Below are 22258 nucleotides of genomic sequence, written 5' to 3'. Positions count from 1 at the left end.
CAGCTCCACAAACATCCCATGTACTGTCAGATTATTTGTGTTCCCCAAACCACCACCTACAAGATCCCTCCTGCTGCAGCTGAGGCATAGAAGACTGAACTCCACTTGGTATAACTCTCAAGGCATATTTCAGTTTTGAAACACAAAGGAAAAAGGCCTCCTTAAGGTGCTTTAGCTGCCTGATTTCCAAAGGAAAAATTCCAGCAGTGTGTTGGCTCACAGCTTAACCCTAGGGTATGGCACAAAACACAGCATCTTTCACAGATGTGAGATGGAAATCATACTGGCTATTTTTAGAGTTATTACTCATGCAAGTAACAATCTAAGAATGCATTATAGATAAAGCAAGATTATTCTATTAATATTCTGAATGCTTTCTGCTGAATAAAATGGTATTTGACCAATAATCATAAGAAGAAAAAAATCAGTAAAAAGCAGAGGCCAAACTTTGCAGAAACTGGTGAGAGTTAACCCTGAAGTTCCACGAACTTTGGTGAATTTTCCCACTTGACTGACACCTGACATAAGTAAAATCTAATCCCAAATGAGGGAAAGTAAATTTATTAGAATTTGGAAGAGTAAAACAAATTATAAAATGTAGTTGTTGCATCTCCTTCCTTTCCAGATATTCAATGTAATTTTAAAACCTTACAGCAGACTTCCCTTGGAGACAAACTTTTCAGCAGTACAAGTCCATGAACATTTAAATAATCTGCTTTTTTTCTTTTTAGCAAAACATTCCTTTTGCATTCTGCTAACAAGTATACCGTGCATGACAACCAAAAGTTCAACATTAAAAATTAAACCCAAATATATAACAAGCTAGGCTGAAATTCTAGCATTAACAATGTAAATTGCAAAACTCCTACTGGCCTACACGTGGCCAGCTTTTTGCTTCTACAATCCAACATTTTTAGTTTTAATATCATAATCCACGTGCATAATATAAGTAACAGTTGTGCCATACAAGATAAAAATCGATGTTAGAACCAAACACCTAGACATGAATCTTTTCCTTCAGGGAAGCAGTCATCTAGTATTCAATAACATTCTTCTCCAGAGGAAAAACAAACAATCAGAAGCCCAATTTGGATACTAGCCAATTAGCTACACACTAGATTACTGCTAAATCATCTATACAGCCAACTTTCTGCTTTAATTCCCATCTCATTCAGTTTCTCATTTCTTTTCTGAAAAATTTCATTGGAGAGCTGAATGCTGACACCCACACAAACCAATTAGGAAGATCACAGCTGTCTGCACACTGGTAAAATTCAAAATCCTTTGGCTGCACATGATGGAAAGAGATTGAGAGACACAGACTACCACTCTCGAGACCCAAAACCAACACATTTGATTTTAAATACAGCGATGAAAGATTCCAAGTTCTTGGATACAAAGTTATGATATGCAAGTGTCAGGGGGGGAAAAAAGCATTTTCACCATCTCCAATAACATACCTCTAAGCTGTACTTACTGTTAACTAGTAGACAGCTCAATAGCACTGGTATCTCAAAGAAACATAGACATCACATAACATCACCAATCATTACCTGGCATGCACTAGCTACTCTACATACGGCAACTCTCAGACTCACAATACCAGCAATGTGAAGGTCCCTAGCAAAACACGTAGATCAAGTTCTCATTAGTCTTCAACTCATGCCAGCTGTGTCAGAGTTCTGGCCACACATGGAAAATTAAGGGCAAGATTCACAGCCACACAACAGCTGGGCTGCATTAGCAACAGCACAAGCTTTAAACCTTCTTGCATACCTGAGACATTCCAGCTGCTTTGCATTTGCTCCATTTAGCACAAAGCAGCCAGAAGCACACTGCTTCACCTGATTTAAAACATGAAATAAAAAAGAAATTTAAGATCAAAGATAATTTTTTAAAATTCATTAGCAATATCACATAATTTGTTCTGTAATTTTCAACTTATAGCTTAAAAAGAACTCACACACAAGCACTATTTTAAATTGGAAACAAGCTGTATCAAGTGTATATTAAAAATGCACCTAAGCAAAAAAGTATTGCATAAATGCTATCTTTCCCCCAAAATAAATTAATTCAAAGGATTCTGTTAAAGTTACAGTTTTTAAAACTGAAACGTGTTAAGGGATAAAAAAATGCAAAGTTGAAGTAAAAACACAATCTTAAACCCAAGCACTTCAACAGTCAAGCTGTTTGAAGTCCCAGATTAAATTAACTTACATAGAAATTGGTATTTTCAATTTATTAAACACTCCAAGTTTCCCTATGCTTTAAAAATGCATTTATAGACCTTCAAATATTTTCCTTCCTTAAATTTACTGCAAAACTGCATTTCTGAAGTTTCATAAAGCTTTGTTTCAAGGATAATTAGAAATTAGAATATTCAGATTTTCTTGTATTTTTCATAGTCTCAAAAATCTGCCTGATATTTTTTGATAGAAGTTAAATAGAACATTTTCATAAGTAAATGACAAAAGATTTGGATCCAGGTATTAGAAACCACACTTAGCATTTTTCTGTCCATAAACCATCACCAAAACTCATAGTCAAGAATTGTAACTTTGCAGGCAATTTTATTAGGAGCACAACAGCACAAATTTACCCTTTCTGCAGCTACACTGACCCTATGGCATTAATTGTAGATGCTTGTTTCTGTGAAGTTACCAGGGCAGGTTCAATTAGAAAACACATATCAGAGATAAATATGCAGTCATATTTCAAAAGGGTTACTGACACATGGCACAAGCCTAATAGGAAACAGACATTTAAAATAGCTCAGAATTTGGGGCCAAGTCACAAACATCAGGCTTTAGGAGTTCATGTACCCTTTCTCTTTATTTTTTGTGTGCCTCTTCTACAGAAAAAAAAAAATATGCAGGGATTCCCTCAAATTAAGATCTCCATGAAAGAATATGGCTCCACACTGGAGCAGACAGGCTACAGATGTATCTCAGCAATAACGCCAGCAATCGTAAGAGGCATCAAGAGTTTCCAGCTCCATTAATCAGTAAAAGTAAGATTATTGACAAGCTTTACACACAGCTACAGTATTTTCTTCACAGCAGGACACTCCTCCCTGACAAGAGCCCCAGTACTCGATCTACTATGACCTCCTTAGTTCAGAACTGACTGAAGCTTCGCTGCCCTTCTCTAGACACACTCCAGCACCTCAACGTCCCTCTTGAAGTGAGTGGCCCAAAACTGAACACAGGATTCGAGGTGCAGCCTCACCAGTGCTGAGTACAGGGGGACGGTCACCGCCCTGGTCCTGCTGGCCACAGTATTTCTGATACAAACCAGGATGCTGTTGGCCGCCTTGGCCACCTGGGCACACTGCTGGCTCATGTCCAGCCAGCCTTCAACCAGCACCCCAGGCCCTTCCCCACCAGGCACTTTCCAGCCACTCTTCCCCAGGCCTTCAGCACTGCGTGGGGTTGTTGTGACCCACGGGCAGGACCCAGTACTGAGCCTTGTTGAGCCTCCTACAACTGGCCTTGTCCCATCAGTCCAGCCTGCCCAGACCCCCCCCTGCAGAGCCCTTCCACACTCAAGCAGATCAACACTCCCCCCCAGCCTGGCGTCACCTGCACACTTACTAAGGGTGCACTCAATCCCCTTGTTCAGATCCTCGATAAAGACATTAAACAGGACTGACCCCAGTACTGAGCCCTAGGGAACACCACTTGTGACCAGACACCAGCCAGACGTAACTCCATTCACCACCACTCTTTGGGCACGGGTGTCTAGCCAGCTTGTAACCCAAGTGAAGAGTTCACCCATTCAAGCCATGAGCAGCCAGTTTCTCCAGCAGATGCCGTGGGAGAGTGTCAAAGGCTTTACTAAGGTCCAGGTAAGACAATATCCACAGCCTTTCCCCCATCCACTAGGCGGGCTGTAGAGGAATGGAGGCAGTGGGTTGATTAGCATTGATAACATGCAGCTGTGACCTTGCCTCGAAGGCAGTGGGTTGATTGACAAGGACGATGTGCAGCTGTAGCTCGTTCCCACCAAGTAGTTAAATAGCACTGAGGATGGAGGAGGAGCAGTGTGGCCTGACCTCTGGAGGAAGGAGAAACAGCACAGACAGTAGACAGTAAAAGCCTTGTTGCAGCCTACTAGTTTTTGTGTGCTACAACAGCAGGCCATCTTATCGGATGTTTATCAGAGACAGGTTTGTCAAGCAGGACCTGCCTTTCACAAGCCCAGGCTGGCTGGGCCTAATCTCCTGACTGTGCTGCACGTGCCCTGTGATGGCACTTGGGTGATCTGCTCCATAACCTTCCCCAGCACCAAGATCAGGCTGACAGGCCTGTAGTTCCCTGGATCCTCCGTCCTGCCCTTTTTGTAGATGTGCATCACACTGGGTACCCCCAGTCTTCTGAGACCTCCCCAGTGAGCGAGGGCTGCTGATAAAACAATGGAGTGGCTTGGTGAGCTCCTCCAGTAGCTCCCTCAGTACTCTTGGGCACAGAGATCAACATTTCTTCTTGGAGGTTATACTTGCACAAAACACAGGCCAGTGAGGAAACTGAATACAACTGCATACTCAGCATGAAATTACACTTTTTCAGAGGCATACGATGCAGCTTTTTGTTAATACATATGGGATTTGGTCTCCAGTGACACTGCTTGCAGCAATTTAAGCATGCAAGTTTAATAAAGTACATGCAGAATGCCAAAGGAAACTAGTGAGGAGAAATACATGTGAGAAGAAACTGACATTTATGTGGCATGTGGAGACTGTAGTAGTGAGGAGGGGATACAAAAGAAAAATATTATGGATCTGTATTTAGTCCATGGAAGACATGGATACAATCAGCTCTTTCTCATATCACAGACAGAAAACAAACTAAAAATCTTCAACATGGAAAAAACCTAAATTAAACAACAAGATTTTTATGCCATCTAGCTGAAGAGCTTAAATAATGAATGTCCATTTTCTTTTTTACTAGAGAAGTTCTTCTAAATAATATGAAGAAGAGTTTTAAGAAGCTACACTTCTTCAGAAGCCCTTCAGCTTGGGCTCCAACCATTTTTCATTTAAACCCCAAAAAAATTCAGGAGCCATAGTGCAACAAGACACTCCTGCTCATTAAGGGGTTGGGTGCACAGAGGATGGGACCTGTTCGCCCTGAGGAGGTTGACTATGTACTTCCATAGCTCACTGTAGGCATGTAAGCTGCCTCCACTGGCAGCCGCCAGGCACAAGTTAAGAAATGCAGGGAGAGTAGTAACAGGAAAATAGGAGTGACCAGGAGAGAACTGAAGGTTTTACTTTTATATGAATTATACACACAATGTCTTTGGTCTTCTGCTCACAATGCCCAGTACTCTTATCACCCAGTTAACAACCCTGAAAGCTGCCCTGCCAGTTACATAAAACCTGCATATAACAGCAATTAAAGAGATAGCTTAAATACTTCAGTTACAGCAGTTCTTCCATCCATAGTATAACAACACAGGAAAGCACGTGCCACATCATAGTTTATTCAACACACAGGCTTTATCTACACAGATTACACAGCCAATGCAAACTGCAGGCTATTCAACAAGCAAAGGGTGAAACAAGGCTACAACGCCCTCTGAGCCTTTAAGGCACTACAGTAACACAGCACAAGAAACACACAGCCCAGCTGGGTTATCACAGAATAGTCAGGGCTGGAAGGAACCTCTGGAGATCACCTACTCCAACCCACTGTAACACATTGCAGAGGATCATGTGCAGGCAGGATTTGAATACCTCCAGAGAAGGCAACTCCACAGCCTCTCTGGGCAGCCTGTGCACTCAAAAAAACCCAGCTGTTCTTCCCCACATTCAAATGGAACTTCCTGTGTTGCAGCTTGCGCCCACTGCCCCTTGACCTGTTGCTGGGCACCACTGAAAAAAGCCTGGCCCCGTCCTCTTGACACTCACCCCTAAGGTATCTCTATGAATTGGTAAGATCCCTTCCCAGTCTTCTCTTCTCCAGGCTAAACAGGTCCAGCTCTCTCAGCCTTTCCTCACCAGCGAGATGCTCCAGCCCATTCATCACCTTCGTAGCCTTCCACTGCACCCTCTCCAGTAGCTCCCTGTCTCTCTTGAACTGGGGAGCCCGGCACTGCACACAGCACTCCACATGCTGCCTCATCAGAGCAGAGCAGAGGGCAGGATCACCTCCCTCGACCTGCTGCCCACGCTCCTCCCAAAGCACCCCAGGATCCCATTGGCCTTCTTGGCCACAGGGCACACTGCCGGCCCGCGGGCAACTTGCTGCCCACCAGAACCCCCAGGTCCTTCTCTGCAGAGCTGCCTTCCAGCAGGTCAAGCCCTCGCCTGTACCGGTGCAGGGGCTGTTCCTCGCCAGGTGCAGGACCTTACAGTGCCTTTATTGAACTCCATCAGGTTCCTCTCTGCCCACCTCTCCAGCCTGCCCAGGTCCCTCTGAATGGCAGCGCAGCCTCTGGTGTATCAGCCGCTCCTCCCAGCTCCGTATCGCCAGCAAACCCGCTGAGGGTACGCTCTGTCCCTCCATCCAGGGCACTGATGAGCGAGTTGAACAGGACCGGACCCAGCACTCACCCCTGGGGAACAGCACGAGCTACAGGCCCCCAGGCAGCCTCTGTGCCGCTGGTCACAGTCCTCTGAGCTCTGCCATTCAGCCACTTCTCAATCCACCTCACCGTCCACTCACCTGACCCACACTGCCTGAGCGCACCCATGAGGCTATTACAGGAGACAGTGGCAAAAGCCCTGCTGAGGTCAGGGTAGACAACATTCACTGCTCTCTCCGGTCTACCCAGCCAGCTGTTCCATCATAGAAGGCTGTCAGATTGGTCAGGCATGATTTCCCCTTGGTGAATCCATGTTGACTACTCCTGACAACCTTCTTTTCCTCCATGTGCTTCGAGATGACCTCCAGGATGAGCTGTTCCACCACCTTTCCGGGGATGGAGATGAGGCTGAATGGCCTGTAGCTTTCTGGGTCCTTCTCACCCTTTTTGAAGGCTGGGGTGACACTGGCTTTCCTCCAGTCCTCAGGCACCACTCCTGTCCTCCGTGGCCCTTCAAAGATGATGGACAGAGGCCTAGGAATAACATCTGCCAGCTCCCTCATCACTCACGGGTGCAGCCCATCAGGGCCCATGGATTTGTGGGTGTTAAGTCTGCTAAAGTGATCTCTAACATGGTCCTCCTTGACCAGGGGAAAGTCTTCCTTTCTCCAGACTTCCTCTCTTGCCTCCAGGATTTGGGAAGCCAGAGGGCTGGCCTTGGTGGTGACGACTGAAGCAAAGGCAGCATTTAGGAACTCCTCCCTCTCGGTGTCCTTTGCCACCAGGGCACTCACCTCATCCAGCAGTGGGCCCACGTTTTCCCTAGTCGCCCTTTTCCTGCTATGTACTTGAAGAAGCCCTTCTTGTTCTCCTTGACCTCCCTTGCCAGATTTAATTCCAAATAGACCTTGGCCTTCCTCATTGCATCCCTGCATGTTCCAACCATGCCCCTAATACTCCTCCCAAGTTGCCTGTCACTGGTACCTGGGACAGAAAATGGCTTCCTCTAGAAAGGGAAAAACTGTGCTGATTTTGACATGTTCACATTGAGAAGAGCAGAACACACACAACTAGGCATTTGGAAGTGAAATGGGAGGAATGAGATAACGTAAGTTGAGTGCTGTTACAGTAATGCAGGTACTAGCTTGTAAAGGGCATGGAGAAGATAAGGTGACATTTGACATAAAAAGACCTTTCACTGAGTTGCAAAACGACAGAAGTTTAAAAATTTTAAAAGTTTGAAAAACCATACAATTCACAGAAAGTACTAATAGTAGCTAATGCACAAACAGGAATACTGAAGGCACCTTGCAACTTTGTTAGTTAAACACACAGGCACCAAAACAATACATGCACCATTTTGTATATTGCTGGTTCTAGAACCGTATTTGCCTAACTGCTTCCAGACAAGGGAAAATACTTCTCTTACTGCTGAGTAACACATTCTCCCAGGTACTATCTTTTCTTTATTTTATACCTGTGTGTACTCAGTAGTGTTACTTTAGATAGCTTTGTCATTTATGGCCATGGAAGTAGAAATACTAATGCTGTACACTGGCATTTTTAAACAAGCACTGCAACTCAAAGTCAGGGTTTGTTTTGGGGTTAGTGGTTTTTTTATTATTTCTTTGCTGTCTCACCTCACAGGAACACCACGTGAAGTGATGCAGAACACAGCATAGCTTCACACTTCTGAGGTGTAGACTGACCATTATCATTGCCCTTAAGGTCCCAAGAGCAAAATCTCAACACTGTTGTCCTTACCTGCTGCACTGCTGGCATTTATTACCCACCATTCAAAGATATCCCAGAAGAAAAACAGAGCAGTACTTATAATCTCCCTAGTTAGAGCTGATTGCAAGATAGCCTCACAGCCTTTCCCCTAAATTCACCAGGCTATTGAGGCAGCCAGGCACCACAGTGTAAGTAGATGCTTCATGCTGCTCTAAAGCTGCTGCAGTTAAATAGGAAACAAAACTAACAAAAAAATCCAGCAGTGCAGAACAGCTAATATACCACGTGGTTAATCCTCCCAAGTCAACAACAAGCTGCTTCCTTGGTCCCAAGACTCAGTTATCTGATGTAACTGGTTTTAATGGCACAGAATATGCAATGAGGGGAGTGTTTGGCTGTGTACAGTAACTGGTGTAGAAGCACAGTAAGACCCATAAGGATCAACAGAAAAATATTACCAGTACCCTTACTCATCTATCAATGGCTGCCTAAAGTAAGTCACAACAGTGGCCTGCCACTGGTCTGAGTCTAAGGAGACCTACATAACCATGGTGATAAAGCCTGCAGAGAAAACATTGTAGTGAAAGACTTCTGCCTCAGTCTCATTTGCAGTATATTTTATAAACCTGCTTTCATTACTGCAAAGACAAAGCTCAATAGAGTAGGTTTACACTTTGAACACACTTCTCAAAAGCAGGATCTCCACAGGGGACTTAATTCAAATGATCATATTTTAATCAGGCAGCTTTACAGTCCAAACTTGCTTTAACACTGGCTTTCATCACCTGTTGCTTTAAGGCATTTTAGCCTTTTCTAATCCTCTGTTCAAAATGTATTTTAATTCTTAAGATAGAACTCTTTATTTCATCAAGCACATAGTCTACTCAGCTTTCTGTGGAAGCAACTTGTTTTCCCCTCTTTTTTAAAATCAGCATCAGTAGTATTGAAGGGAGGGAGGAATCTGCCACTAACACCAAAGCCCAAATATTTCATCCCTACTTCTGTAGCCTTGCCTGCCTTATCCACTGGCCAGCTTTTTGTCAAACACACACATATCAGGAGCTAACAGATTTAATTCATCAATGAACTAGCATTTAGAACAGGAGATAAAAACTAAAAATCCTCTTTTTAAGCCATGACTGAGTGAGAAGTGGTAGAATGAACCATGGAGGCAAACCTCTTGCTCTTTATTTATATATAAAATTATAAATTGAAATACATATTAAGTGTGTATATATGTATATGCATATATATACATACAGAGACAGAGTGCACACATTGCCCTCTGCTGACCAGAGTCCTATATAGGAGCGTCCTGCAACACACACACACTGGTCATTGCTTGACAGGACCACATTCCTGTTACTTGATGGTACAGTAAAAGACACCACTTTCAATTCAGCACTCACGGTTTTTTAAGAACCCAGTTTTATGGCCTGGGGTTTCTCTGCTTTCATTCTTCCTACTGGGTGATTCACATAGCAGGACAGCGCTGAGGGGCAAATCAAACCAACCACACTGGCCAGTTGCTTACAGGTTAGCCTTTATCTACCTATATACCAGCACCCAAAGCTCTTGCTGTTTTATGCTACATGCATCAGTGCTCATTTTCCACCCCCGACCCCCTCCTCCCAAATGGTCATTTTAATGCAATAGCAGGGGGCTGGGAGGGGGCAGAAGAAGAAGTCAAGCAAGAAAACAGGGCTAAGACATTGACTGCTACTTTCAGGCCACCTTGTTTGCAAGTCCTTCCCTCTGGTCTTTTCATAAGTATTGTTAATTTACTTTTCAACATGAATACAAACTAGAAACATCAAATGCAGGAGATGAATAAACACTATTTCTTAACATCTCCCCTCCTCCATCCCTACACTAAACAATTTTTGTTTTAAGTCTCCACTTCTGTGGCTTGGGTGGGGGGACAATTTTAGATGAAAGTTTAGACACACTTTAGATTGGAAAAAATACAGAATATTTTTTAATTTAGGAAGCAGCTCAGTAAGTTCAACTGTAACCTGCTTGGAGGATCTATGTGTCATATTAAGAGTCTGTAGACCACCGTTCTGACAGTGACTGGCCGTAACTTATGCCTCAGAAGTGTCTACAGATGGACATAAAAGTAGTAGACTGGGGTTCTTGAAGTGGGGGGGAGAAGGCTGCTGTTCCTATACTCACCCAAGGCCCAGTAGGATGCAGCTTCTAAAGGTGGAGCACTGCTGTAGAGAGCATGGATATACATGAGATGAATCATCAATTCAGCCAGGCACCACCAAAATAAAATACGAATTATGCCCACGATTAAGATGATGAGATTGGTCTTCAAACTGAAGGCTTCTTGTCTCTTCATCTAAAGAAGAAATTTAAAAAGGTTACATTCCACATAAATGACTGGTTTACTCAAAAAATTCATCCTGAGAACTTTTTTTAGGTTGCATTTACTATTCATTACTATTATTAAGGGGACCATTTGACCACATCTTTTGGAAATTCCTGACAGACTCTTGAGGGAGACTGGTTTCTCCATTCTTAATCTCAGTAAGCTGCAGAAATCAACGAGAGACCAGATGTGACCATACACTGGACCAAACCACTGTAGAAAAGGCCAAGTGTTAACCTGAACAGAATCCAGGCATGAGACACTTAATTGCTGTAACTTGATCAAGCTCTAGATATAAAGAAATTTAAAGAACTATGAAGGTTTTCCAGTCAGCAACTCTACCAAACACAGAAACAACTGCTTGCTCTTAAAATTTCTTCAACTTCTACCAGCTGCATGTGATTGATTATTTGAGGACAGTTCTTAATTTTTCTCCTGTAGCTTTGCCAAGGTCAGCAAGACCTACCTGACATGCTGAGCAAATGGCAGTTAAGTGCAAGTAAAATACCAGATAAAACAAGGTTTTCAGCTGACAGGCTTCTCAAGATGCCCCAAACTTTTACGCTGGTAACTATAGTAAACACACTGGTATGCTGTAATTTTACCTTCTTTCTGTAGTAAAAGAGAATATGATCAAGTAACAGAAACACAGGATTGCCTAAAAATTTAGTCGTGTTTTGTACATCTGTGTATGTGCAGCATTCCCTTCTTCAGTATCCAAATGGCCACTGAAAAACGCATATACAAGGTAAAGAACCAACCCATCTGCATGGACAAAACCCCCTCATAATTGCAAGCACACAGTACAGCTAACATGCAGTTATCTCCACCTACTCACAAATGAAGAAGGACACCCATTTTGGAGATTAATTTGTACCAGCTATATGAAAGCTCAGAGACTACCATTTAATCACAGGAATTTGCACAACAGACCTTCAAACTCATGACTAGAACCCGCTATGCCCCGCTTCAATTCAGAAATTCAACAAGACCATTGATGAAGTGTCAGTCTCATTTTCGCCTGGAAAGGATGCCAACTACCAGCACAGGTATTATGCTCTTTAGGCCATACAACAGTTTGTCTCCATCTCCAGAATTTCTGCTTTCCAGTGTGCTCAGCAGGAGCCATTGTCTCAGTCTCAGCTTCAGTGAAGGGGTTCTGGAGGTGGTCTTTTATAGCAGCAATAAACATGCTCTCTGTATTGTGCACATTGAATCAACTGATAGGTACTGCAGATTTTTAAACCCTTCTCCAACCTCGCTTGTCAAGGCGGTAGCCTCTGCTCAGGTAAGAGCTCTGACAATGGCCTTCAGCAACACCAACAAGAAACATGTTAAGGTTGTTGAGTTCATTCCATCTTCCTTATGGCTTTAAACAAACAGGTCCGTGCGTTTGAGAAACTACTGCAGATACAGGTATACCATTCTCGGTCTTCCTTTTTCTCCTCACACCAAGAACACAGGTGGTCTTGCCACATGTCTTTGCTGAGCCACATTAGATGACCTTAGTTTCAATGCAAGATCCCCCCACCACCAATTTTTCCTACCAGCTATTCCCAAGCTTCTCTCAGCTTGGAGTCTTACAGGCCTTCTGAAACATTCCATGAAAGAAAAACTCTCCCCCTGCCAGGGATACAAGAACATAGGTGGAACTTAACACACTTCAGAAGCTACAAAGAAATAAACAGTGAAAAACATAAGTTACCTCAGTTTCTATGCACATCTATGGAGATTTTTCCTACAACACCCAGCCCAGGATAACATTCAGCTTTGCATCTTCCAAAGTTACTGAAGACAAACGATCATAGGACTTGTCACTCAGGTGTCCACCAGAATCTCAGTTTTCCCTTTCATAAAGCCCAGTTTATTAGCTGTGGTTTCAACAGAAATTTCCAAATATAAAGAGAAGCAAGCAATGCCAAGCATTTTCATGGTTTGAAATGTCCACTCATCCACTGAGATAAAGCAATGTTAACTACAGACATCATGGGTGTAATTTCACCTCTTGCTCAAGTGTGCAAGAAAATAAGGAAAATTAAGCATGGAAACATGGGGGTTTTCCCTGACATGTAGAAGCAGGCTTGAAAAGCAGCCTGCAAGGCACCACGAAAAACATTCAGTAAGGTAGGCAGGTCTTCCACATCAAAGAAGCTGCTCAGCTTGCTGAAGTCTGAATGAAAGTGTTCCAAGTAAACCATCAGCTGTTTTCACACCAATGTGAGGGGAAACTAGAGCCTTCAGGAATTCCCAATACAACCCAGCAGCTTTCTGTGACTCTGAAATCTGTTTAATAGCCAGCTGCAGCTGAAAATGTTACTTTGTTCTGCCTGATGGAGGAAAGAAAAACAAACAAAAACCCAGTTCACCAGCTGCACACTAACATTATAAACATTCTTCAAATGTAATGTGTCATTGGTTCCTTGGTTGAAGGGATGAATCTGATACCAGACAAAAAAAACCCCATCCTGTGAAGCAGAAGAATTTGGGAAGGAAGATTTGTCTTAAAGTTGATACTCAGGACATTGTCAAGTTCCCAATGCTACGCTCAAAATTGTCCAGTCTTCACATCCCTGTATCATTTGATATTTTCCAAATTATGCAGAAGATAGCTTTAGAAACCCAAATAATTCTTAATCTCCAAGGAGAATAAGTAAAAATTGAAGTCCTTCAAATCACTAGCAAGGAAGAAAAATATTATAGAATCAGCTACAGATGCTTTTACTAAAGTCAAAACATGCATGAATGAAAACTCCTTTTCTGTAGGTTTTTCCCCCTAATGTACTTCATCAAGGGAAAAATATTTATTCAAGGAGGAAACAGATCAGAGTCTGATAAAGGAGACTAATCATTCAGCCTTCAAGAACTATTTTGCTTTCTTTCCACCCTCTCTGACACTGGAGTCTAATCAACCCATCTCCACCCAAGCACTAAAAACTGACTTTGACTAAATATATTCTCAATGTTAGCTACCAACCTTACGCGAGTTCAGTATTATGCCATGGCTGGCATACAAGCACAAATACCAGAGACTGATTTCTAACTACAGCCTTCCTGCTCACACACAGTGTACGTCAACACTCAGAGAGAAGGACAATTGATAGAGACTCACATTAGGAGGCTTTCAAACAGAAGGTGTTCATCAGTACCAGTTTTTGTCAAGTAGGTAACTAGAAAATAAGCAGAAACTCAGGCTTATCTGTAAGCTACACTATGAAACACCATTAAAAGAGCATCTCAAGGAAAACTGGATGAAATCATGTACCTGACATGTTCTCATGATTGGTATTAAAATACCTCAAGATGAAGAAAAAAAAATCAACTTATCATACTTAAATCTATTGCTCAAAGTACAGGGCCTGTGCCTAGATTTGACAGCTGAAAGATCCCCACCCTTCAATAGTTCTTCACCCAAATCACCTGAGGCACAGATGCACTGAAAAATCTGTAACTGCACAACCTTAAAAAAGTTACCTGCTTACTGAATTCATCAAAATTCATAAGGGGTCCATTGTGGAACATGGGATAATAAAACACGTATGCCAGCATCCACAGGAACGAGTGGGATGACTTCTGGGCAGGTCCATGCCAGCAGTACTCCAGGCTGAAGCTAGTGCAGAAGAGGCAGCGGACAGACACAGTGAAAAGCAGCAGATAATACTCATTTTCTGTGTCATACCACTTTCTCTGCAAGACAAAACAAAGCCAGATCACCATGGTGCAATGCTGTTTTCCATATGACTGGACAGTAATGCCCACTCAGATCCTAACTTTCAGGGTCACCAGCAGCAGGAAACAACTAAAAAGCAGCTGGAATGAGCATCTGAAATGAACAGCACTACTTAACACACGAACAACAAGCACTGGCTGTTGATGGAGAAAGGACCTCCAGAGCTCCTGCAACCAGCATAAAGAGACAACAGCTTGATTTCAGAAACATATTAGGTAAAGAACTATGACAGCAGGAGAGCTTTTCTTACAGCAATGCCATTATCTCCCTCAGATTTGGTATAATACTACAATATCTAAACCAGCTAGCAACACTACTGACAGCTGAGGGACTGCTAGGGCTGAAGCCAAGGCTACAGTTCAGATCTGAAAAGAATCACCACTCCTGAGAAAGCTCAAGGGTGGAAAGATGTTACTAAGCCTTTATCAAGTTTGACACTCACTGTCATACCCATTTCCAACAAAAAACACATCACAAAAAATTTGCAAGCATCAGCAAAGAGTTCGGCTGGTTACATTTGTATTGCAGCGGGCCCTTTCCTCCACTCAGGAAGGCACAAACCTGTCTATATCCCATGCAGACCCTACCTGTTCATCTCCCCTCCCCCTGAACATCAGGACAACAAGCCTTAAAACATATGCCCAGTTTTCCCCTTTAGTCCTAGTAAATTCAGCAAGGACATTTCCTAACAGCTGAGCAGCAGTTTCTCTAAAATCTGTATTGCCCAGCAAAAGCCATTAGAAAACCTGAGCTTGCACCAATCAGTTGTGAGCAACTTGTTTGGCACAAATCAAAGCATTGGAGAAACAGTCCCCCCCTTTCCATGCAGGCATCCGCAGACACTAGTAAGGTACTGTCAGGCTTGACTAAGCAACTCCTGGATATGAACCCAGGAATCAGCACCTTAAGTTGGTACAATTACAGCTCCAAAAAACAAGATATGTTTTCTAGAATAATACTCCAGCTTTACTGCATATCACTTATACATTAAGGCACATTTCAACTCAATGCACTGGCCAGCATGATTGATAAATATGACTTTTTCTAACTGGAGAAGCTGCAGCATGAGTCACTGCAGAATTACTGTCTAAGGTTTTCCAAGCCAGCCCCTGCTTACATCAACTGAAAGGATAGTAGTCTGACAAAGAGAGCTGTCATAATGGACAACCACCACCCTGATTAATTTGATGCTTAATTAGTTCTGCTCACATTACCTTGGCTTCTTCCACAGCTGGTATGCGTAAAGTGGATAGCAGGATAAGGGAGCACAGCCATGTCAAGAGTGACAGCTGAAACTGAGCCACAGCAAATGAAATAGTTGCATGTAACAAGATGACGATAAAGCCCTTTATTCCCAGTAACAACCAGCAGGCAGCCATTCCATAAACCATCAAGCACCATGGTTTATACTGTTAGAAAGAGAAAAACAATTTTTAGTTTGATAATTTCTAAAGAAAAAAAAGCACTTAACAGCTGTGCTGTCCCACTTAGGGTCTACAGTTGCAGTCAACAAGGTTAAGAACACATATGAAGCAATCCAGGGAAACCCAACTGTATCCATAAAGACAGAAGGGAAGGTGTTTCTGTAGCAGCACGTGTGAAATCCAGAGCCTCCCTGATTTGGGGGAGAACAAAACTTCCTCCTTCCCTTCCCCAAACTAGCAGGTGTGATGGCACATACCAGTCATTTCCCACAATCATGCAGTTGTGGCAAAACCCAAGCAGTCATCACTTCAATCTTGGAAAGGAACAACTACACCATCTTTTGTGTACAGGTCAAATGACACTGGTTAATGGTTCAAAACAAAGCACAGGATTTCATGGATTAGACAGAGGCTGAAGTCTCCAAACACTAAGGCAGCTGACCTACTTGCTCTCACATGTGCACAGTTACAGACCCACTCACACAACTCACCCCACAGAATCAGCTCCATGCCAAGTTTCCCATACCCAGAGTAAAGAGAAACCCACAGAAACTCCCATCTGTGAAGAAAATCCATCCATACCTTCTCCACCAAGAGCCTGGACACTTGTGATACCAGCAGGTGACCAGCCAGAAGCCACAGTATACGTTCCCTTCCCCATTCAATCCAGTAGCTCCACTCAAAGTCCATGGGGTCCTGAGGCATCAAGAGAATTGGTCACTATGTGTATCTGGCCATAAAAGCATGTTCTTATGGAACAAGAAAACATCTCTAACACACTAGGTCTGTTACCCAACACCACAGAACTCTGCATATGAGGAATATAATTTCAGCAATCCAGTCAGATCACTTACAGCTGTGAACTCAGACAGCACCATTTTGATTTCCAATGGTGTGAAATTCAGAAGAGCTTTAGATCACATCATGACTCCTAAACCCCACACTGGTGCTAAACGTGACTGAGCAGCAATAACTGCCTTCCCTCACAAACACTAGGGAGGGTTTTCTAGTCACAAAGCAGGTAGGGAGGCACACACACACCCCCTCCTCCCTGGGACACGGGGAACAGCTGGTCACTACACAGAGATGCAGCCTGGAACAAGGGTCCCACTTCTCAGGGTTCCCCAGACAAACACATCCTTGCTTTGGTTCCCTGTCAGGAAGCTCCTCAGTGAAACAAATTAATCTGCTACTACTGTTCCTGACCATGTCTTCAGACCCAACAGATTCATACCTCTGTTTACCCTGTTCCTTTTGATTTTAGGATTTTTTTTTCCTTTAGAAAGGAAAAAATAAAAAACAAAAAACCAAATTTAGGACAGAACTTAACCCATGCAAGGTTTAGCCAGGAATTTCTTTTTTCAACTTATGTCAGCATTTCAAGAAAAAGCTTTTAAGAAAGGTAACAGAGGCAGAGCACTGCCTTCCTTGTGCATGTCCCTCACCTCTCATGAGGGATACGAACAGCAACTCCACTTTGCCTTGGAATACAAAGGGCCTGGATGAAAAGGAAGAGAAGTTTCACTCCCTGTTTCAACAAAGCCTAGATGAGATCAGATGAAGTCAGGTGTGCTGGAAATACTTGTGACATGGCTTTTAATTTAAATTATTTGAGATCAGCTGGTAGCCTTGTGTCCCATACAGAGCCCCACTAAAAGTTCATGTCCACAAGCGCTTTATGGCTTTCTTGAAAACATGTCAAGAGTCCCTTAGCTGTGATGGTGGGCCTAACCACCAAAATACTTCCACAGACACACATTCCTGGCCTTGTGTAAATCATCCTCAGTATTAGATGCATTAGTTGCACTTCAAAGGATGTGACATCAAAAGCAAGCAAGGTGGGGGCGTTGGTTGGTTTTTTTGGTTTAAGATAGAGGAGTACTAGTTTTCTTGTTAGTTTTTTAATACCAGCCATGTTTCTTTAAGTCCTTATGCCTCAAAAAATCTGTTCTGCTCCATGCTGGACTACAGGCCAACCAAGAGAAAAACATGTGTTGTCTGATGTTAAGCACTAACCAAACCACCTCAGGACAGGCAAGAGTGGAAAAAGGCTGCAGGAAATGTCAAGGGTGATCACAGCTTTTAAGGCCAAACAGTAAAACAAAAGATTAATAAATGATGTAATGAAGGAGGTAAAGGATATAACACTTAAGCTAGGGATCAAGAAAAACAAAACTTTGGTTATGATTATTAGATATAGACACACTCATCAAGTCCTCCTTCCTCATCAGACTAAAATTAACTACGAATATCCAAATCTGTAAAGTTACTACAAACCTCTGAAGCTAGATCAGAAGTTTGGGTGAGCAAAAGGCATAAAGACATAATGTTCACATTAGTGCCACAAAATAAAAGATGCTGGTACCAGTCACCCAACCTACCTTTTTCAGGCCCCAAAAGAGAGTCCCTGGTTCCAGCCCAAACCTTCTGTCCATCGCAGCTTCATACTCTGTAAAGAAGAGCAAAACTTTGCTAAGGACATGACAGCCAGAGCAGGGAGAGTCAGGGATGCGACCTCTGCTGCTCAAGAGCAACATGTTCCTGCACTGCCTCTGCCAACAGGGACACTGGGAGCCAGGAAAGGGCGCATCATCATGTCACTGCTCACCAGGCAAGCTACCCAACCAGACCACAGCTCTGCCCCACAGCAAAGACAAAGACACTGAACTGCCCAGAACCTATGCTTTGATTTCCCCCTTGCAACAGGGGCAGTAGCAGACAGCAATCAACCTTTTACCACACAAAACCTGCACTAATCCTCATTTCCCCTCTTTCAGGGCTGCCTGGTTTCTACCACTTGAGCAGAAGGGTCACAGACGTGACAATGACCACCAGTACAGCCTGAGCAGGACAACACCACTCAGAGAAGCCGCCTCCAGAACCTGCTCCCATACCACCGTCTCTGTAGAAGACATGCTGTACGCATGGGTACACAACTCTGTACCCATTCAGCCAGCACTTCCTTCACTGCCCTGCAAGTGCCTTTCCATTACTCTTGTTCTTCCCTTAAGCTCTCTGAGAGTCAGCTAGGGTCATTAATGTAGAACATTGCTGATTAAAGCTTAATAACATGCAATATTTATCTCCCTAACAAGCCTCTCTAGCTATACTTTTATTAGATAATAGCACCTTCATTTCCCTTAAAGTATCAGTGTGCTAGAACACAGCTTTTTTTTCATCTACAAGTTGTATTTTGGTTTAAAAGCCCACCCCTCAGCGCTACACAGTCCCATTGAACCGAAACCAAGCCGTAGTGGCTACCAAAAGGTTACACAAGGCACAAGCAGGTGTTTTGAAACTGACATCAAAGCCGTACAGACTAGCCAACCACTGCTCCAAGCCCGCAGCCCAGCACAGGAGCTTGAGAACTCCAGAGAGCACAGCGCTCATCTGCCCTGGGACCTCCCCAGGTCCAGTCCCCGGCACGTACCATCAGGAGACATAGATGCTTCCAAATCACCCACTTCCAAGCTGCTGCACGGGACTAGCCAGGAAAAAAAAAAAACAATTCAAAGCCAACTTTCTTAACTTCCCTCATCTGAGCTTCAGAGGTCTCTTCCCTGACAGCAGAGTGCCAGGACACCATTGCCGAGGGACTTCCCAGCACTCAAGGCAGAAAAGTCTTGGGGCAAATCTTTCTGCTCAGCTGGCACCTGGCTACTGCTTCCTTGCACAGGGCTGGTTTGCAGCCAGGAAGAGCACAGGCGCTTTTTGCAGAGGAGAAAAGCAGAAAACAACCCAGAGAAAAAAGTGGAAACCAACTGAACCCGAGCAGCCTCGCCAGTCACGGACGGGAAGCACTGCGGGCACAAGCACACCCGTGTCACAGACTTACTTCGAGACACTCGGTGCGCTTCGTAGAAAGCGTAGAGGTGAGATCCCACGGCGAGAAGCCCGTAGAGACGCATTTCCCAAGCCGGCAGCAGCATTGGTCTGGGAGCTGCTCCCCCGCAGACCCCGCCGGCTCCCTCCCTGCGCGGAAAGACAACGGGAGAGGTTGCCCCGCGGCAGACGGACGGGCACCCCTCACCGGGCACTGCAGCTGCCGCAGCCGGGCCCTCGCACGGATCCCCGGCGGGCCGGGCACGGCCACCCAGCGCGCTTCAGGCCCCGCGCTGCCGGGGCCCTGCGGCGGGGCGGGCTCGGGGCAGGGAGGCGGCCGTGCTCCGCCCGCAGCTGCCGGGAGGGCAGGCGAGTCCTGCCCGGCCGCAACGGCTGCGGAGGCGGCGGGGCCGACGGCCCGACGGGGCCCTCAGTACCGAGCCAGGGCCAGAGCCGGACCCCGGCCGCTCTCACCGGCCGGGGACTGAGGGGAGCGGAGGGGGACCCCGCTCCCCGCCTTACCTGAGGAGGGCTCCGCCGCCGGCAGCGGGAGGCGCAGCATCCGCGGCCCCAGGCGAGCCGAGCCGAGGCTCCAGCCCCACAGACAGGCAGGCGGGGCGGCCGGCGAGGGGCAGCTCCGCGCCAAGGCACCCCCGCCGCTCCACACAACGCCCGGCCCTGGCGCCGCCCGCCCCGTTACGAGCCGCCACCACCTCCGCGGACGGAGGGCGGGAGCGGGGCGGTGCTCCCCGCCTCTGCGCGCCCTCTCCTGGCCGCCGGGCGGCGCCGCAGCCCTCCCGCCGCGGCGGAGCGGGCCCCGCGGCTTGCGCGGCCCCGCCGTGGCTGCGGCTGCGGCTCCGGCTGCGAGGCTGTGGCGCCGCGCGGCCCCGCTGGGTTCCCCGTGGAGCGGGGCTTGGGCCGGCCCTGCTCCCGTGTCCTCGCTCGCCGCGGCCCGGCCGACGCGTGCCCGAGAGCAGCAGCAGGGCTCGTTTACAGAGCAGCACCCTTGTCTTTGGGCATGAAACGCGCTATGCAGGTCGGCTTAGACCTGCTGAGATCTGTCAGCTGGCTTGTATCAAACACACGAGCTGGTATCAGACTTGTATCAAACACACGAGCTGGTATCAGACTTGTATCAAACACACAAGCTGTCTGGGTTAAGAAGTTGCCGTTCTGGTCTATGTTGCTGTAGCAGTTTTTCATGCGACTGTGGATGCGGGCATCCTCACAGCTGAGGGATCACAGGAGAGTATCACTTGTATAAAGGTGTCCCGGGAAGAGAGTGCCAGCTTGCGTGTTCCACAGAGCCTGGAATGAGCCAGGGGGGTGGCACTGGGAGACAGGTGCTGCAAGTCAGCGTGAAAACACAGGCATCTTCTTCATCATATCGGCTCTGAAAAGTTGTTCCAAGAGTTGTCATGTAAATTAACGCTGAACTGAAAATGAAGGATTGAATTCAGATCAAAAGGGTGGCCGTAACAGCCTCTCAGAGACTTTTCCCCCCCTGCTGAGGTGCAAGGTACACAGGGACACAGCTGTTACAGCCATCACAACACAACGTGAAAAATGAGGCAGTGTGAAGAGCACCACCAAAGCAGGAACGTAGGGCTGGAAGTGCTGGTGCTGACAACCAGCATGGATCAACCTGCATTTTAGCAAGGGTTCCCTCCTCCTGGCACTATGGACACAGCTACGGAACCACAGTGGTTCTAGTGTTAAAAACACACTGACTTCCCAGTTCAAAAGATTTGGGCAATTTATGCCCATCTGAGCTTGCACCATGTGACTTTTATCCCTCTCCGTTGTTGACATCAGCGATGACATTTTTTAATGGGGGAAACATTTCATACCCTTTTGGCTATTGTCTTGCTGGATCTTTAAGTTCCTCTTATAAAACAGCATTTCAGTTCCCCTAATCACCTTGAGGCTTTCTTTGTGTATTCAAATTCCTGTTTCCTGATCTTTGAAAGCCAGGCTTGTGTCTGATACTCCAGGTGAAGTCCTCAGTACAAGGGGTTGTTTTCCCTAACTAAATGAGGCATGCATCTCCTGGTGTCTCCAAGAATCACATCTGTCTGCCTGAGCCACGTTGTAATCTTAATAATTTTGCTTTTTGCCTTCAGTTTTTCTTTCTGTCTCTCTTTGCCAGAGAATGACTCACCTTCAGTTTATGGTGTCAATTTTAATAGCCCCTAGATGTAAGATACTGTATTTGCTCTGTGCAATTGCCGTAAATTCTCAAGGTCGGGTATATTCCTGTCTATGATTCAAGATCCTCTTCTCTGCTGACATTGCTTTCCCAGTTTTTGCCCTCAACAGGTTAGTCGGTACCTTCTGCCCGCCCCCCGGAAAAAAAAATAAAAAAAAGGGAAAAAAAAAAGAACGCCTGCATTACAGCACCAGATCAGCAGTCCTGAATTTGTAAAACATACCCACAGCACTGAAACCAAGTTATGGCCGCTAAGGGTCAGCAGAGCTTGTATTTTCCTGCAGTTTCTTGGTTCCTGGTCAACACAGAGTGAAGTCGGTACAGGCAGCAGGCCCTCTAGGTGGCTGCAGAACACAAACAGTATGCATGCAGAGCACTACTGCAGCTTCAAGAAGAGAAGAGATATATAACACGTTACAGCTTTTACATCTGCTTAC

The 22258-nt window shown here is 45.2% G+C and overlaps 1 protein-coding gene across 1 annotated transcript in view; it reads right to left on the bottom strand.

Moving 5' to 3' along the window:
* Positions 1–20305, bottom strand: part of HHAT (hedgehog acyltransferase) — a 161914-nt gene extending 141609 nt beyond the window's left edge. Inside the window, exons 1-7 of the mRNA XM_037405739.1 lie at positions 20135–20305; positions 19626–19762; positions 18172–18239; positions 16373–16486; positions 15581–15775; positions 14111–14323; positions 10438–10609 (exon numbers count right to left, since the gene is read on the bottom strand). Of these exons, the coding sequence (XP_037261636.1) occupies positions 10438–10609; positions 14111–14323; positions 15581–15775; positions 16373–16486; positions 18172–18239; positions 19626–19719 (856 nt within the window). The 5' untranslated portion in view covers positions 19720–19762; positions 20135–20305. The remainder of the gene's footprint in view (positions 1–10437; positions 10610–14110; positions 14324–15580; positions 15776–16372; positions 16487–18171; positions 18240–19625; positions 19763–20134) is intronic.
* Positions 20306–22258: the final 1953 nt, after the last annotated feature.

The sequence above is a fragment of the Falco rusticolus genome, chromosome 12 (assembly GCF_015220075.1).
Source record: "Falco rusticolus isolate bFalRus1 chromosome 12, bFalRus1.pri, whole genome shotgun sequence".
In the NCBI taxonomy this organism is placed as follows: Eukaryota; Metazoa; Chordata; class Aves; order Falconiformes; family Falconidae; genus Falco; species Falco rusticolus.
This window is presented reverse-complemented; position numbering and strand designations above follow the sequence as displayed.